The sequence below is a fragment of the Haliotis rufescens genome, unplaced genomic scaffold (assembly GCF_023055435.1).
Source record: "Haliotis rufescens isolate VD_foot unplaced genomic scaffold, xgHalRufe1.0.p SCAF_1, whole genome shotgun sequence".
NCBI classification, from domain to species: Eukaryota; Metazoa; Mollusca; class Gastropoda; order Lepetellida; family Haliotidae; genus Haliotis; species Haliotis rufescens.
The window spans coordinates 55,859,250-55,876,989 of record NW_025963779.1 but is presented as its reverse complement, the minus strand read 5'-3'; the positions used below and the strand labels follow the sequence as shown (position 1 = coordinate 55,876,989).

At 39.5% G+C, this 17,740-nt stretch overlaps 1 protein-coding gene across 3 annotated transcripts in view; it reads right to left on the bottom strand.

Annotated features, from left to right (window-relative positions):
* The window catches only part of LOC124131533 (cys-loop ligand-gated ion channel-like), a 47,762-nt gene that overhangs the window by 12,347 nt on the left and 17,675 nt on the right, over positions 1-17,740 (bottom strand). For all 3 annotated transcript variants that reach the window (XM_046494838.2, XM_046494836.2, XM_046494837.2), the window contains exons 4-7: positions 13,353-13,475; positions 12,103-12,294; positions 8,434-8,691; positions 7,033-7,188 (exon numbers count right to left, since the gene is read on the bottom strand). In XM_046494838.2, coding sequence (XP_046350794.1) covers positions 7,033-7,188; positions 8,434-8,691; positions 12,103-12,294; positions 13,353-13,475 — 729 coding nt within the window. The remainder of the gene's footprint in view (positions 1-7,032; positions 7,189-8,433; positions 8,692-12,102; positions 12,295-13,352; positions 13,476-17,740) is intronic.

Below are 17,740 nucleotides of genomic sequence, written 5' to 3'. Positions count from 1 at the left end.
CAGGTTTATTCAGTATTGTGGTCATATGGCCTAAAGTACAATTGATACTAACTCATAATATGATGTCACGTGCATATACAGAAATTACGTCTTCTTGGATCTGATAGAAAAAAACAAACATGCTTTATATAAGTAGCCACTGAAAAGATAACATGTTTATTTTGTGAGTTGATGATATTGATCATTAACATTTCATATTTATAGTCATTATTCAAAAAGGGGAGATATGTAGATCTTAACTTGGAATACTTGTTAGAACACGGATTGTCGCAGAACGCATGCATGGTGCGCTACCTAGCGGGCAGTAGCGTCAGACATAAATACAACTCTAGCATTACATGAGATACCGATACACTAACTTCATTGAAACAATGGCATTAATATGCTAAAGGCAGGAAACAATTTTCAAAGCAAACGAATGGGACAGTGTTTTAAAGGGCTATTAAGCCTACTGCCACCATCGTGTCACAATGTATTGGGCGTGGGTTTAAATCCCTCCAAGCTCACGGATCATTTCGTCACAATACAGTCATCGTAGATTTCACAGCATGTATGCCTACATGTATCTCCCCCATTAAAGAGTTCTTCTGTATGAATATGTACTCACACAGGTATGCCTACATGTATCTCCCTCATTAAAGATTTCTTCTGTATGAATATGTACTCACACAGGTATGCCTACATGTATCTCCCTCATTAAAGATTTATTCTGTATGAATATGTACTCACACAGGTATGCCTACATGTATCTCCCTCATTAAAGATTTCTTCTGTATGAATATGTACTCACACAGGTATGCCTACATGTATCTCCCTCATTAAAGATTTATTCTGTATGAATATGTACTCACACAGGTATGCCTACATGTATCTCCCTCATTAAAGATTTCTTCTGTATGAATATGTACTCACACAGGTATGCCTACATGTATCTCCCTCATTAAAGATTTCTTCTGTATGAATATGTACTCACACAGGTATGCCTACATGTATCTCCCTCATTAAAGATTTATTCTGTATGAATATGTACTCACACAGGTATGCCTACATGTATCTCCCTCATTAAAGATTTCTTCTGTATGAATATGTACTCACACAGGTATGCCTACATGTATCTCCCTCATTAAAGATTTCTTCTGTATGAATATGTACTCACACAGGTATGCCTACATGTATCTCCCTCATTAAAGATTTCTTCTGTATAAATATGTACTCACACAGGTATGCCTACATGTATCTCCCTCATTAAAGATTTCTTCTGTATAAATATGTACTCACACAGGTATGCCTACATGTATCTCCCTCATTAAAGATTTCTTCTGTATAAATATGTACTCACACAGGTATGCCTACATGTATCTCCCTCATTAAAGATTTCTTCTGTATAAATATGTACTCACACAGGAATGCCTACATGTATCTCCCTCATTAAAGATTTCTTCTGTATGAATATGTACTCACACAGGTATGCCTACATGTATCTCCCTCATTAAAGATTTCTTCTGTAAAAATATGTACTCACACAGGTATGCCTACATGTATCTCCCTCATTAAAGATTTCTTCTGTATAAATATGTACTCACACAGGTATGCCTACATGTATCTCCCTCATTAAAGATTTCTTCTGTATAAATATGTACTCACACAGGAATGCCTACATGTATCTCCCTCATTAAAGATTTCTTCTGTATGAATATGTACTCACTCCACAACGTCAAATGACTTGTCACTGGCATTCTATCTGAATATTTTTTATTTATTGTCACTGTGAAGCGGCACAGCCGACAATCAATGACAAAAAGTCAAATCGTCAAGTTAAACGGCGCAAAATAACTGCCAAAAAGCGAACTAATTCCCATTTTAGGACAAGTCGCGTATTGTTTCCGGCAAACGTGAAAGTGAGAAGAACCGCAATGGCGTCGCAGCATTCACACGACAACCTTGCGGCCAACCTTGTACTCCTCCCACACGCCAGCGAGATCTGACGATTCGTGCCATCTGACAGCCCATTCAACATCAGACATATTTGTCCCCCATTTCATTTTTGAAAAAGATACACAGTTAGATGACATATGTATGTGAAATGTTACTTTCAATGAGAAAATGTGTTCCTGAAACGCGAAAAACTATTTCCATTTGCGTATTCATCGTTCAATCCCTTAAACGGGTAACACAACCTGGTCGCGGTTTGTCCCGAGAAGGCTACAGCTGCATCCTTCTATCACTGATACTTTAATCCCTACATGTAATCAGCAACGCATCCAACTGTATTGTACACAATGTACGTATAATATAGATTTCATTTTTACTTCAAATTATACTTTTTACACAATACTAGTAAATTCATACGAATGTTACGGCACTTCCATATATTTCTAGTCTCGATATCGCTGAAATACAGCCGATGTTACTTTAAATTTTAACTCACTCGCCCACTCCATGTATTTCTTATATATTCGTTACTTTAACATATCGTTCTTAACAATTCATCGTTCTGTTGTTTGCTGGTCTGTATACACATACAACTGATTACTACCGTTATCCTGACTACCGTTATATTATCCCCGTATCCCCATTTCAGATGCCCTCTGGATATTCAGTATATATTCAAAGTAGTCTGGCTCAGATATAATTAATACTTTCTATTCTGTTTCCAGAAACCAATCTGCCTAAATCACATTTCTTACAGTCATATGTCCTCATCCGACGGTTTCATGATTTATAATAGATTATTAGTCTGCTGGTATTGCACACCTATGTGTTGGAACGTTGCTTGGCAACATGACGTCATATAGAAAGCATGAAACTTAGCTCATTCAGGAAGTATTGGTTACATTAGTGTTGAGTGTTGCGGAAATTGCTATTAATAAGCGCCATTGTGTCTCTGGCTTCTGACAAATATCCTATAATTAACCACAAGGGGACAATACGGTCACCACGGTGTACGTCAAATATATTGTAAGATTGCTTCATAAGTGAAGATTATCGACTTTTCTCTTGTTCAAAATAATACGTAGAGGTTTGGGAAAATATTGTAGCGCAAAGAGGGAATGTGACTATTGTCATGCTTGACGTAAATGTCTATTTATCCTCACCATCACCATCACCACCATAACTACGCCATCTTCATCATCACGACCTCGCCTACACATAACCATCACCGCCTTTTAAAAAAATGACTTGTTTGATATCTTAGACTTGAAGACTTGAAGCTTTAATATAAATATTGATGTCATATATATGACATCTATAATGGAGCGTTTACCGTCAACGCTAAGTCTTTCATATAGATACCACCTATACTGCTCTAATGAAAAATAATTTATAAAATGAGATCTTAATTTACGTGTTCGCAACCACATATGGAAAATGTTATATACATCAATACCGCAATAGATTACCCTGCTATAGATTAAGAGGTGCATATTCGAGTGAGTGAGTGAGTTACTTAAGTTTTAAACGCCACTTTCAGAAGTTCACTAGTGACAACATGTCAGTTCAATGTTGGAGAGAGGTAAAGAAACAATTGAGGTAGAGGTTTACTTTGCTATTTCCTATTCTTTATGCCCCAGTGAGTTGATGCTCTTCGCGAGGTAGGACCCGTTATATTACAGTATACATTTTGAATATAGATCAGATCTTTTTAACTGGGCGACGCCATTTTGTTTGATGCAAATGCAAGTGATATGAGAGGCGGAATCTGATTGGTCAATAGGAGGGACATAGAAGGGACATAACTGCCATTGGTTGGGCTACGTTGGGTCAAGCCACATAATTCCATCCAAGATGGCAAGGGTGGAGACTGAACACTAAAGTCAATCGGGAAGATGGTTTTGAACTATCAAGGATCTTAAATACGTCGAATATGGGTTCCAACTGGAACCTGACAGAAGGAGTGAGTGAGTGAATATGTTTTTTACGACGCTTTCAGCAATATTCCAGCAATATCACGGCGGGGGACACCAGAAATGGGCTTCACACATTGTAGCCATGTCGGGAATCGAACCCGGGTCTTCGGCGTTATGAGCGAACGCTTTAACCACTAGGCTACCCGATCGCCCCCTGACAGAAGGAAGGGATGACACATTTTCTCTAGCGTTGTTTAATTTCTGGGAATTGTATGAGCCACATGTACATTTATAAGATCTGATTCTAACAAGAAAACTTTTAGTGGACCAACATTTTGCTTATGCGCCGCAATTCGTTTTGCAGAGTTGCGTCCCTTAAGAGTGCCAGGAAACTATGATCGTGGGTTCGAATATTTGTACGCCTTGATTATGTTCCTAGGTCAGCATCATTCCCGTGCTTGTGAGATTCGTCAAAACAGTAAACGTCTAAAACCTTTATCACTTATGGCCTTCCTCCCACATGGGTGAGGTGAGGTGAGGTGAGGTGAAATGGGGTTTAACGTCGCGTCCAAGATTATTACACTTATATAGCGACGTGCATGTACGTGTGTGTGTTTGTGTGGCTGCTTGTACTAGTCCGGACTGATGCCGATTTATAGTGCTAGCTCACTGAGATACCATGCCGCAGTTTAACATGAATATCCCACTCAGACACAGTTTACTGACTCCGAGCCGACCAGTCCTTGTTTTAGCCCCTTAATGCCGAGCGCCAGACAGGGTAACAACAAGTACCATCTTTTAACGTCTTTTGGTATGACGCGGCCGGGGATCGAACTCCGGACCTTCCGCTCTCCGGGCGGACGCTCTACCACAAGACCACGGAGGCGGTTTCCTCCCACATGGAGCGACAAACCGTTATATACAGTTGTTGCGAAGTTAAAGGGACCCACGTAAATACTTCGAGTTATCCGAAGGTTTGACACAACCGGAAAACGGTGAATAAAGAAGGAATACGTAGGCCCAAAGCTTTTACTTCGAGACAACCGTAAGTTCGACACATCAAAGTTCGACACAAGGGTGTTTAACTAACTGAGTGGAATTCGGTAATATCACTACCACTCGAGGTATTATGCAACTAGGTAGCGGAATAAGCCGAATTAACCCGAGTGAGTCACGTATATATTGACACAGTCCATTCTGACATATTCGGTCAATCACGTGAACATTAGAAAACACTGACGGCGATCCTTTGAGAAAGCAACAGATGGTGATATTTTGGAATATTAATTGAGACTTGATGCCAGGTTCTCATTGTACAGTTGCATTTCAGAATTTACAATTGATTTAAGAGCACACCAGTCTGATTAACGTCAGGGTGACGTTATCACACAGAGAAATGCATCGCATGATAAAGCGAACGAGAAACGCTGTATGCGCGCGACAGTATGGAATTTCAAAGGCTATAAAATATTATATCCAGGTAACCTTTCTCATTCTGAGTATGTTATTCGATCTAATGAGAAATAAAAGAGGAAAAGATAAAGAAAATACAGTGCCCGGAATGCATCGCCTTCACGATCAATAGATTAATGCAGATCCTCTTTATGGAGACCGATTGCACCGTGCGATCAAACACTATGCCGTCAATGGAATACATGCACATGTTCGCTAGCTCTTCCACTAACGTGATGCTGCATGCGCATGAAACGTATGTACGCACAGCTTTGGAAAATTAGGTCATTTTCAGTGAAACACAAGATAAATTCCCAATAATTACTGAGTCCGATTAAGAGAAATGAACAACACGGTCAATTTGAGTGAGTGAGTGAATTGGGTTTTACGTTGCTTTGTTTTAGTTATATCATGACGTGTCAGCTTGGTGTGGGAGTAAGGCCCGAAGTGACGCAGGTCTTAGACGTTTGTCTGTTTGGTGAATCCCACTAACACGGGTGACGACAAACCTGGAAACCCACGATCCTTAAGGCTCTGGCACGTAAAAGGGACACGATTGCAGCGCCTTGGCACATAGTGTCACATAGAGGTGCACGTTTGTTTGTAGTTTAAACCTAGACTCAGCAATATTCCAGCTATATGAGAGCGGTCCCCTAAATACTGAAGGCTGGACCAGGCAATCCAGTGATTGACATCAGGAGCATCGATCTAAGCAAGTGACAGGGACTGTCAGGGGTCAGGCAGGGGATTACGCAGTCAGTTAACCATAACGTTTGGGGTATGACACATGGGGGTGACAACAGAGTTGACTGACTGGGTGATGGTTTGTGTTAAACACTCTTTGCATATTATTAAAGCTTTATCCTGTAGGGGGCACGGCTGGCCCAGTTGTCTAAGGTGCCGCGATTCGCTGTGCAGAGTTGCGTCCCTTGGGCACGCCAGAAACCTATGATTGTGGGTTCGAGTCCTGGTTCGCCCCAATTATGTTTCTAGGTTTGTCAGCACCAAGGTGGTAAATGTCTGAGACCTGCATTACTTCGGGCTTTCCTCCCACATTAAGCTGACACGCCGTGATATAACTGGAATACTGTTAACCCAACTCACTCACTCACTCACTTTATCCTGTAATCTTTATATTGATCTTTATCAATATTATGAAAAGCACAGACACGGGTACGATTCGTTGTCTTGGATTATATCGGATTCGAACTCGCTACCATCCGGTTGTAATATGTTCCAACAGTTGTTTCTTGTTTTTGTTTGTTTATTTTTTGTTTAACGCCACACGCAGCAACATTCCAGCTATATGATGGCGGTCTGTAAATAACTGAGTCCTGACCAGACAATCCAGTGATTGACAGTAGGAGTGGGATACCATGACATGCATCCAGCAAGTCAGCGACCCTGATCACCCGATTCCGTTAGTTACGACAAACATTGGTTGCTGACGATCAATTCAATTCACGGGTATAGTTTCTTGCAGAAACCTCAGACAAAATACGTCAACGACCCGTAATACACTGATCCTTGCTGAATTGCCTGTCCCAAATTCGATTCCTTTCGTGTACAAGCATCGTGATACAGTAGAATATGTCTGATTGTGGCGCAAAACAATATTCATGCACTCTCATACACATTATTCTTGAAAACAATAGTTTAAAAACACTAAGTCAACATTACGGTTTGATGTTCATCGAAGCAATATAAGAGCCAATTAACGGCATATCCTTACCATATATGTTAGATAGGATATCCTTGGTAGAGACTGGTTGACGACAAACTTAAAGGCCACTCCGGTCAGCACAAGGGTGAAAGACAGCTGAAGGCGGTTCTGGGTCAAAGTCACACCAACAGCAAAGGTCGTGAAAGCCAAGAGCGTTATCAACATCTAAAAAGCAACCAGAATATTTACAATATAACCCATTGTGACAATATTGTATTCAATTAGAGCAATTTGGCACTGACATGAAAAATCTAAATTTGGTTTCGGGGGTATTACAATCACAAACCATAAGATGATAGAATGCCTATCAGCCATGGACATTGCGTCAACGGGACATGAGGTTTTGAATTAGGGACTGAGTAAATAGAAATCTAATACATCTGTTCATATTAAACCAAATCAATGAAAATTATACCGTTTCAATATCCCATTAAGGGAGGACGAAGTCATATATATCTAAAACAGTAACAGCCATATCAACAGTAAAATTCTATTACATACCGTCTCACCATTGTCAAAAATATATTGCATACCATCACACCATTGGCAGAATTGTTTTTCATGTGATCTCATCATTGCCAGAAAGATATTCCATACTATCTATTGATTGTCAGAAATATATTCCACACAATCTCACCATTGTCAAAAATGTATTCTATACCATCACATCATTGTCAGAAATATATTGCATACCATCTCACCATTGTCAGAATTGTTCTGCATACTATCTCACCATTGCAAGAAATTTCATACTATCTATTGAATGTCAGAACATTCTCTCACTATTGTCAAAAATATATTATATACCATCATATCATTGTCAGAAATATATTCATTACCATCTCTCCATTGTCAGAATTTTTTTCCATACGATCTAATATTGCCAGATATATATTCCATAGTATCTATTGATTTTCAGAAATATATTCCATACCATCTCACCATTGTCAAACATAATTTCATACTATCTCACCATTGTCAGAATTGTTTTCCGTACTATCTCACTATTGCCAGAAATATATTTCATACTATCTTTTGATTGTAAGAAATATATTTCACCATTGTCAAAAATATATTATATACCATCACATCATTGTCAGAAATATATTTCATACCATCTCTCCGTTTTCAAAATTGTTTTCCATGCTATCTCATCAATTGCCAGATATATATTTCATACCATCTATCTATTGTCAGAAATATATTCCATACCATCCCACCATTGCCAACAATATATTGAAAACCATCACATCATTCAGAAATATATTTCATACCTTCTCACCATTACCAGAAATATATTCCATAGTGTCCGTTCGTTGTCAGAAATATATTCTATACTGTCTCACCATTGTCAGAAATATATTCAATACCACCACATCATTGTCAGAAATGCATTCCATACTATCTCACCATTGTCAGAAATATATTCCACACAAAGAAGCCAGGTCGTCTAGCCGCATGGCACATGACCATCATTGTAGGGTGTCTCTCTCTGGAGCTGGTGTACTCCTTAACAGACACCTTGGGAAACATCTCCACATGCTCGAACAGTGCCCACTCCTGCTCGTCCACGAAGCTCTGCTTGTTGACACTGCTGAGTTCCTCCTTGTCCTCCAGGAGATCCACCTCACACTCAGTCAACTCAGAGGAGATCGTCAGGGATAGATCCTGAAGTAGATGTACATGCATGGCACACTGGATTAGCATGGGTAGGGACATATCACTGGGCCTGATTTAAATCCAAGCTGCCAACAGATGGACGTTGTCAGTTAAACTGGATCAGCATGTTATTGGAAATCTAAGCTCCAGTTAATCTTATTTTGGGAATCCTTTCAGGGATCCTCCAATGGCCTCGTTAACTGTCAAGTCCTCGGGACTCTTGGTGTAATAGATGGAGCGTCAGTCCGCTGAGTGGAATGTCTGTGGTTCGATTCTCTGGCCGAGTCGTACCAAAATACATTACAAAATAGTAATTGTTGTCACCTTGCTTCGGAATTAAGGGAATAAAACAAGAACTGGTCGGCCCGGAGTCAGTATACTGTGCCTGAGTGGGGTATCCATGTTAAACTAGTATCTCAGAGGGCTAACACTTAAAAAACGGCAATAGTCCGGACTTGTACAACCCAGCTAACACATTTTCAAAACATTTTCAAAAGGTTTCATTGTAGTTTTTCAAAACAAAATTCGTCAAAATATTTTATTACCGTTTTTGAAATGTTTTACAATTATTCAAAATGTTATTCAAGAACATCATGCTTTAACATAGGCGAAACTATTTCATAACATGTAATTACAATGTTTTCAACACCTGGCAAAAATGTTATGCCAGAAACTATTTCTTGAAATGTTATTGAAATGTTTTTAAAATGTTATTCAAGAACATCATGCTGTCCCACAGGCGATACAGTTTCAAAACATCTTATTGCAATGTTTTCAACAAATTGCAGAAATGTTATGCTAGAACATATTTTGATGAAAAGTTATTAATATGTATGAAAAACAGTTAAACACAAGTTCCCAAGCTTGCACACTCCGTTTTCATAATGCTGTGGATTGGTAATACAGTAATAGAACATTTTCAGAACAGTTACAGTTTAATCTGTAGACTATATGTCTAAAGAAAATATAACAGATATGAGTAAGACAAAACTTCACATGATTTGTTTTTGCTGATCACAGATAGTGTCACCGGCAATTACATTTGGTCGCGCATATTTTGCGGGGATGTGAGAGAGACTTTTGAGAAGTGAATAAATATTGATCTTTGGGAAAAGACGCATTTTCTCACATTTAATTATTTTACATGACTAGTTATTAAAATGTCTTAAAACATTTTTGAAAATTTATCACAAACATGGTCTTAAAACGTTTGTAAAATCTGATATCACAAAAACAATTTTAAAATGTTGTGACAAAATGCCTTGTTGTCTCGTGAAATGACGTTGGAATGACGTCACACTATTACGTCATATTTTGCACCTGCCATCATCAGTTCAAGTTAACTCTACTTCCAAGTGGCATTGTGCAGCAAGAGCTGAATCGTCGAACTCTGATTTCTTAGGGGGGTAAGTTCATTTTCAAACGCAGTATCCGCTTATCTAAGCAGTATCTAAATGACATTGTGTAAATATAACATTTGTTACTTTTAAACACTTTCTAAATGGCATTGTGTATTAATGCTTTCGGCCATGGGAACCGTGCCAATTTACACTTGTCAGAGGGGTACACAAAGTACGTGATCTAGGGGTGCTTTACAAAACGCGAATCGCTTGCAAGCGATGTACAGCGATTCGCCTTACAACAGTTCGCTAACTTTCAGCCGCTTGCAAGAGAACCAATCTCTGGCTGAGGTCGCTTCGTTCTCAAACCAAAATGGCGGCTGACTTTGACAGCGGAACAAGAAATTCTTCATTAACGAGGGAATGAGCAAAGGTAGCTTACACCCCATCATCCTCAGTCTGCTCCAGAAAGCCTAACAACTGCACCAGACACAAACCTACACAATACGTAATGATCGAAGAGAAAACTTTAATGTGCCTATGCGAAAAAATATATTCCTATATGTACTTGAACAATCATCAAATTCACATCAGCAATTAATGACTTTCACCCGTGTTGAATGCAGAGCGTAACGTGTTTTTATAGCGTATTCCAGAGGTTAGCTTGTGGCATATCACACTGTGTAGAAATACAGAGGGACACTATTGTACTTAAGAGGTCTTATACAAGGTGTTTGGGTGTTCCCGGTGTACCACTTTTTGGTGAGGTGAAATTGGGTTTAACGTCGCGTCCAAGAGTATTACACTTATATAGCGACGTGTATGCACATGTGTGTGTGGCTGCTTGTTCTAGGCCGGACTGATGTCGATTTTTAGTGCTAGCATACTGAGATACCATGCCACAGTTTAACATGAATACCCCACTCAGACACAGTATACTGACTCCGAGCCGACCAGTCCTTGTTTTAGCCCTTTAATGCCGAGCGCCAGACAGGGTAACAACAAGTACCATCTGTTAACGTCTTTTGGTATGACGCGGCCGGGGATCGAACTCCGGACCTTCCACAGAACTGAGTCTTGAAGTTCTTTGTTGACTGAATGTTGAAGACATGGCGTGGATTACCATGTCGGTCATTGGTATTGTGTATTCTGCAGTACATGCCTGAAGGATATACAGTCCCTGACTATTTGTCCTAATCATTTGTATCTTGTTAACAGTGAGTGGGTGTTGTACGTTTTGTACATTGGTAGCAAAAGACTGAGATTTTCCAACACCCTGGTTCGTTTTCAAAACATTTTAGAAACGTTATAACAAATTGTTCAGGTCCTTGGAATTTTTGAAAATATACCGAGTAGGTCGAGACATGCCGAAATTCATCCATGCTGTCGAAAGAGGTTTTGGAAGTTACATGAAATCGGAGACAAAAATGAGGTTTTTCTGTTAGTGAAATATACTTGAAAATATTCAGCTGTCTTTATTTCCCTTTAATTTCGTTTACTATTGTGTATACATTATTTAAAGTGCACAGTTATGTCTCGGCGTGACAGTTTAATGTTGGAGAAAAACCCAGGTGATTCAGTTGTAGCCTTCTCTTGATTGTGTTAGCCTTCGTATTATTGGGGCTTTGCCGTCAACTTTCATGTGATGGGTTTGTCACATTGTTGTAGTATTCAACTTATTTTATCGGAAAACAAGAATCAGATTAAGGTATTTTCGGCAAGTGTTAATTCAGTTATGCCAACTGGTAACAAGGTCGGATTGTACAGTGCCAGCATTTGTGTATCCTTGTTTGTAAAGTTCCAAGTTGAAACTTTCAAAATTATTTTCAAAACTTTGATACGAAATGCATGATCAGAAGTGACATTATCTGAGTTTTCCATCGTTAATGCATCATGATTTTTCCAACATCTGATAATGTATTTATAAGTTGCATCTCAAATTAAACAAAAATAAGCTTCATGTGGAACATGACGTCGCTTACTGTCGAAATACCAGCTGCATGTGTAGAGCAGATTAAATTCGTACAGAAACGCATTCCTCGTAACTAGATTATTCGGACTACAACATAGAATTGATTACCTGTGTGTCAAACGGGAAATGTTGTAGCTCCAGGTTTTCGACAAAGACTCCCTTTATACGGCGACATTCAAACACACGGAAATGATCTGGACTTATTGCCTCTTTATACCGCCATTCCTCTTCCTTTGCATCCCCTAGTACGTTCTCGATCTGTAACTGGGGGTCCCATTCTTCCTCCTTCCCGTTTTCGTCCTGCCCAGCATTGAAGAGATATTGTTCAATCAACAGAAAGCAATATAACAATGTCATAGGAAACTACGTGCACGCCATGGCGGCCAGCAAAGTAGTCGCTCCTCGATTAGACAACCACTGAACAACAGGAAGAACAATTGCATCCTGCCTTTATTGTTGAGCGTGAGTGAGTAAATGTTGTTCAAACCACAGAAAGCAATATTACAATGATAGAAAAATATATCACATGCAATCTGAAGTGTAGTCGCTCGTGGAGGAGACATTTACTAGAGATCATTGGATAAAGATTGATTGATTGATTGTTTGTTGTTTAAAGCCGCACGCCGCAGCAATATTCTAGCTATATGACGGCGGTCTGAAAAATAATCGAGTGTGGACCAGACAATCCAGTGAGTGACATCATGAGCATCGATCTAATTGGGATACGATGACATGCCACCCAACCCCGTTAGTCGCCTCTTACGACAAGCAGAGTCGCCTTTTATGGCAAGCATGGGTTGCTGAAGACCTATTCTACCCCGGATATGGCATTCAGAAGTGATACACACGAGGACGAGAATTTATGGATGTCAACTTCTTTATTATGAACACAAGAGTACACACTTCCTCCTTCACCCGCCCTCCTTCTCCTTCTCCCCCTTCTCTTTCGTTATAGGATAAAGGTTCTCATCCTGTTGAATATTGTTATATCAAGTGAGTTTGATTTACAACAGCTTAAAACAACATATCAGTTATTCAAGGTCTGTCAGCTTGATGTGAGAAGATGTGTGAATTTAGACCTTTACTACACCGGTAAAACCCATGAGCACGGATATGGTGTTGACAAACCTAAACATGTACTGGTTGAGTTTGAGTTCGATCCCACGATCACTCCGAATTGAGGCGCCTTAGACGTCTAGACCAACCATGTCCGTGACCTTGATATGCTGTAAAAAGCAATATGACAATGTCATAGCACACTACCTGGCGTCATATGGTAGCGCGTCGCTCTACCAGCAGACAAACCAGTGGACGACATGTCACATGGCTTATCCTCTGCATATATCACAATGACTTACCAGCTGTTTGTAGTGTTTCGGCTGTTCCCATCGAGCCTGCAAGAACACATCAGCAGCATATTTCTCCTTCAGGGTGTTCACCTCGCCGATCTTTAGGAACACCACACGAATGTAAACCCTCACCTGCAATACAGTTACACTTGTACGTGGTTTACAAGTTGTTTGATCAAGTGGTTTACAACTTGTTTGAGAAAGGTTACACCATTCAAGGCCTCAGTAAAGCTTTCAAAGAGTTTTATGGTGGACATGTGGAGGACATTTCAAAACTTGACATCAGTGATGGACATGATGCAATTCCCTATTTTGACTTGTACCATACGTTCCCGTGTTATTTCAGATTTAAATAAAATGACTTGCCTTTGCATGTGTTTGTCACTGGTGCTACCGGTTGGGCTGGATACGCTTATCTTTTCGCGAACACCTAGTATCCCCACTATTTGATAATTATTCATAAACACATGCTCATGATGTAGTCGGAATCGAACAATCGACTCTGCGTTTGGCTTTTCTTATGACTATGGAAAGGGCTTTGCTTCTTTTGTTGTTCTAGTCAAGCTTAAGCAGACCCGAGAGGGAGCTAGCCCTAACGCCACCCGAGCAGTATGTGAATGACGCCCACGACGCTGTGTTGAAAAAAAATTGTGGGCAAATCTGAAATGATGCAAGTTTTAGATGGTTATCATTTTGATGAGTATGGGACTTACCAGCCAGAAATCATAATCGGGCCGAATCTGTTAATCAAGCCCACAACCAGCAGATCCTGGCACGATCAAGGGACTTAACTTTGTTCAGAACAATGTACAATTCCAACTATATTTTAGTAATATGTATCTATTTATAAGTAAAACTGTTATCAAAAGCAATCATATCAAATTAAATATACTTTTTGAATTAGTAGTTTACTTGATCCTTGCCCCTCGTTACATTTAGTGTTTGCTGAGAGTATGTGGAAACTGTTACCCTCTGCAGCGTAACCTCTCTAATCCGGAAAACCCTCCTTCCGGACACTTGCTATTGGCAACGTAAATATATTTACAAGAGGTAATTACGTTGTACTCATTATTTTAATCCGGGATCGCTACGATGAATTACATGTATAATAATATGACATTTCAGAAATATTCCTCTACAGAGGCACCTCTTTAGTCCAGAAACCCCGCCATCAGGATTGTTGCTATTGGCAACGTCAATATATTTCCAAAGCACATTTACTTCGTAATCATGATCCTAACCCGGGATCACCATGATGAATTATAATAATACGATTTGTTTAGATTTGTCTGTGCAGCGGAACCTCTTTAGTCGGGAATACCGGCCATCTGGATGATTGATGTTGAGAACGTCTATATATTTGCAAACTATCAATTTAAATTTACAAAATCAAGAAAAAGACATTTCTGATCAAGTCATTTGTATTTTTATGAAATGTACATCATCATATTATTAAAAAGAATGCAGTTTGTTTTATCACGTGCTGTTTTCTATGAAGTTAGTTCCCGTTGCGTATATCCAATGGGTTTCAGATCCATTGTTCGTACAGAAGTAGAATGTATAGATCAGTTTGAGAGAAACCAGATAAATAACAATTTTCTTTTGCTTCAGCGTGACTCCATATCCACGTTTCAAATGTCACCAGCTGCTTATAACAAACCAGATGCCAGAAATAGATTCAGAGCGTTCACAAAGCAATTAACTGTCTGTGTTTAGGATATTAGAACATACCACAGAATCAAATGGTAGTACCATTCTAAATACAACTAATTACATTTCTTTCATCAAAAAGAGTGATTTAATAGCCGTCAAATAGTCAAATAATCCCAGACTCAAAGACTGTTTCGTAACAAATGTCAATATTAAGAAAGTTAATTAAGGAAATTATCTTAAAAGGTATCAACGTTGAACTTGATAAATCAAGAAACAGTGATTATGCCTTTTTGTGGCAGTGCAGCTGATATCGACGAAACTCATTTGTAAAATAGAATGAAGGTTAAAGTTCACAGAGGAGTTGCTAATTGTTGCAGTATGGGTAAAGAAGAATCAGAAACGCTTATCTCTTAATCAAAATTATGCGTGAGTTGGGTTTAACGCCGCTTTCAACAGTATTCCATTTACGTCAGGGCGTGTCGTGTAGGGAGAAAGCCCAAAGTGATGCAGGTCTGTATGATAAATGAGTGAGTCAATGAGTTTGGTTTAATGCCGCCTTGTTAAAATATTTCAGTTATAGTACTATGTGTCAGCTTCATGTGGAAGGAAAGCTCCAAGTGATACAGGTTTTAGACGTTTACCACTTTAGTTTAACACACGAGCATGGGTGTGAAGCTGACAAACCGGGATTCGAACCCACAACCATAAATTTCTCGTGTACTCAAGGTACGCAACTCTGCACAGCGAAATCCGGTGCCTTAGACGACTGGGCCACCCGTCCCCCCACGTATAGTACACCCTCAACAGTATCCAAGGAAGATAGATTAGTCTGGTGGTTAAAGCGTTCGCTCGTCACGCCGAAAGCCCTGTTTCGATTCTTCAAGTGGGTACAATGTGTGAAGCAGATTCCTGGTGTCGCCCGCCATGATATTTGTGATATATTGCTGAAAGCAGCGTAAAACCGTACTCAGTCACTTACTTAAACATAGAATGTATTATGTACTATATTTTACATAACGTTCAAGTGTTACAGGTTGCATTTAAACTAGATGCACTACCAGGCAGCCTATTTCTGCAGGCATCAAAGTGACAAGGTATTCTCTGTTGATGAAAATGGACAAAATGGCTTCCGCGCTGTTATCAAGTATCTTCAGCTGAAAGGGCTAACTCAAACAACCACTCATGCGGACATGGTGTCAACTTTAAGGGATGATGCTCCTTCCTTTGCCACTGTTAGGAGGTGGACAGCGGGGTTCAAGAGGGAAAGATCATCGAATATGATCCAAGATCAGAAAGACCTTCTATTGCCACCACTGTGGAAAAAGTTGATAAATTACTTGCTATGATTATGGATGGTCGGAGACTCACCACACGTCACATAACCAATGCAATAGGCATACCTCATGAGAGAGTAGAGAACTCTGTATGACAAAGGTATGATTAACACGCTGAGTTTCAAGGCTTCTGACACATGTTCAGAAACACTCCATGTTCATGATATCTCGTCATGTTGAAGCATAACCAGCTGATTTTGTTGAGCGATTTGTGTTCATGGATGGAGTCATGGTTTAACCACCATCAGCCAGACTAGTTGGTTTCGGTTTTCTGGGATTCCAAAAGAATGCTACTGGCCATGGTGGACTGCCTTCCGAAAGATCAGGCCAATAACGACCAATATTATATGCTTATCTGCTCATGCAACTGCGTCAGAATATCAAGGCTAAACGTTTTGGAAAACACGCTAAAGGTGTGTTGCTCCCCAGAATAATCCATCGTAACTCTTCATGTATGATGTGTGGCATTGTCGTTCTGAAGTATCCTTGCGTCTTCTGGAAACACTCATAAAACACATGGCCATGACCACAATTTCTTTATCCTCAGGAATACCAATACTTTTCTAAGAGTTTATGTTATAACTGACTGATACTTATAGTTAGAGTTTCTTTTGTCATTCACCGGTACCTTGGAGTTTATGTTATCATTGACAGGTACCTCTGAGTTTCTGTTATTATTCTCAGGTACCTCGGTGCTAATGTTATTATTCACTCGAACATCGGGGTTAACGTATCACTCACAGGCACTTCTGAGTTTATGTTATCAGTTACTTGTACCTCTGAGATTACCTCAAAGTTTATGTTATCATTCACGAGTACCTCAGAGTTAAATATAATACTAAACAGGTACCAAAATACCAACACCATCGATTGTGATGCTCCCTAAAAACATTACACTTGCATGCACCTCTACCCACAGCTCGGTTTACACTCTTTATGTTTTCCGCTCCACAAACCCTTCATTTATAAGCAAGGGACCGTAAATGCCATTTGATATATGTCTTGGATAATGTTATGGATATATGTGCATTTAAAACGCTGGTTACGTCACTCGATGCTATTCTACGGTGATCGTAAATGTTGCCGACGCCCAGGGTGTCATTTGTCAAAGACCTCCAGGCGATTTTTCTGGCAATCACAGTGTTCACTGTCGCTTCATGAAAAAAGTAACATTCACTGTTAATTAGATAATTCCCAGATATTCTGCAAGTTTGGGGATACTGACATCCTAATCGACCTGACAAAAATTTCGTTTTCCTCAACCACATGTAATTCCGTTCGTCTTGGATATATACTGACTCCGACAACAAATAAACAGACAATTCAAATTTGAAATCTGAAGAACATTTGGTGTAACCTAAATTATATCATGCATACAAAATGTCCTTTCTAAAAATGCAACTTATTGAA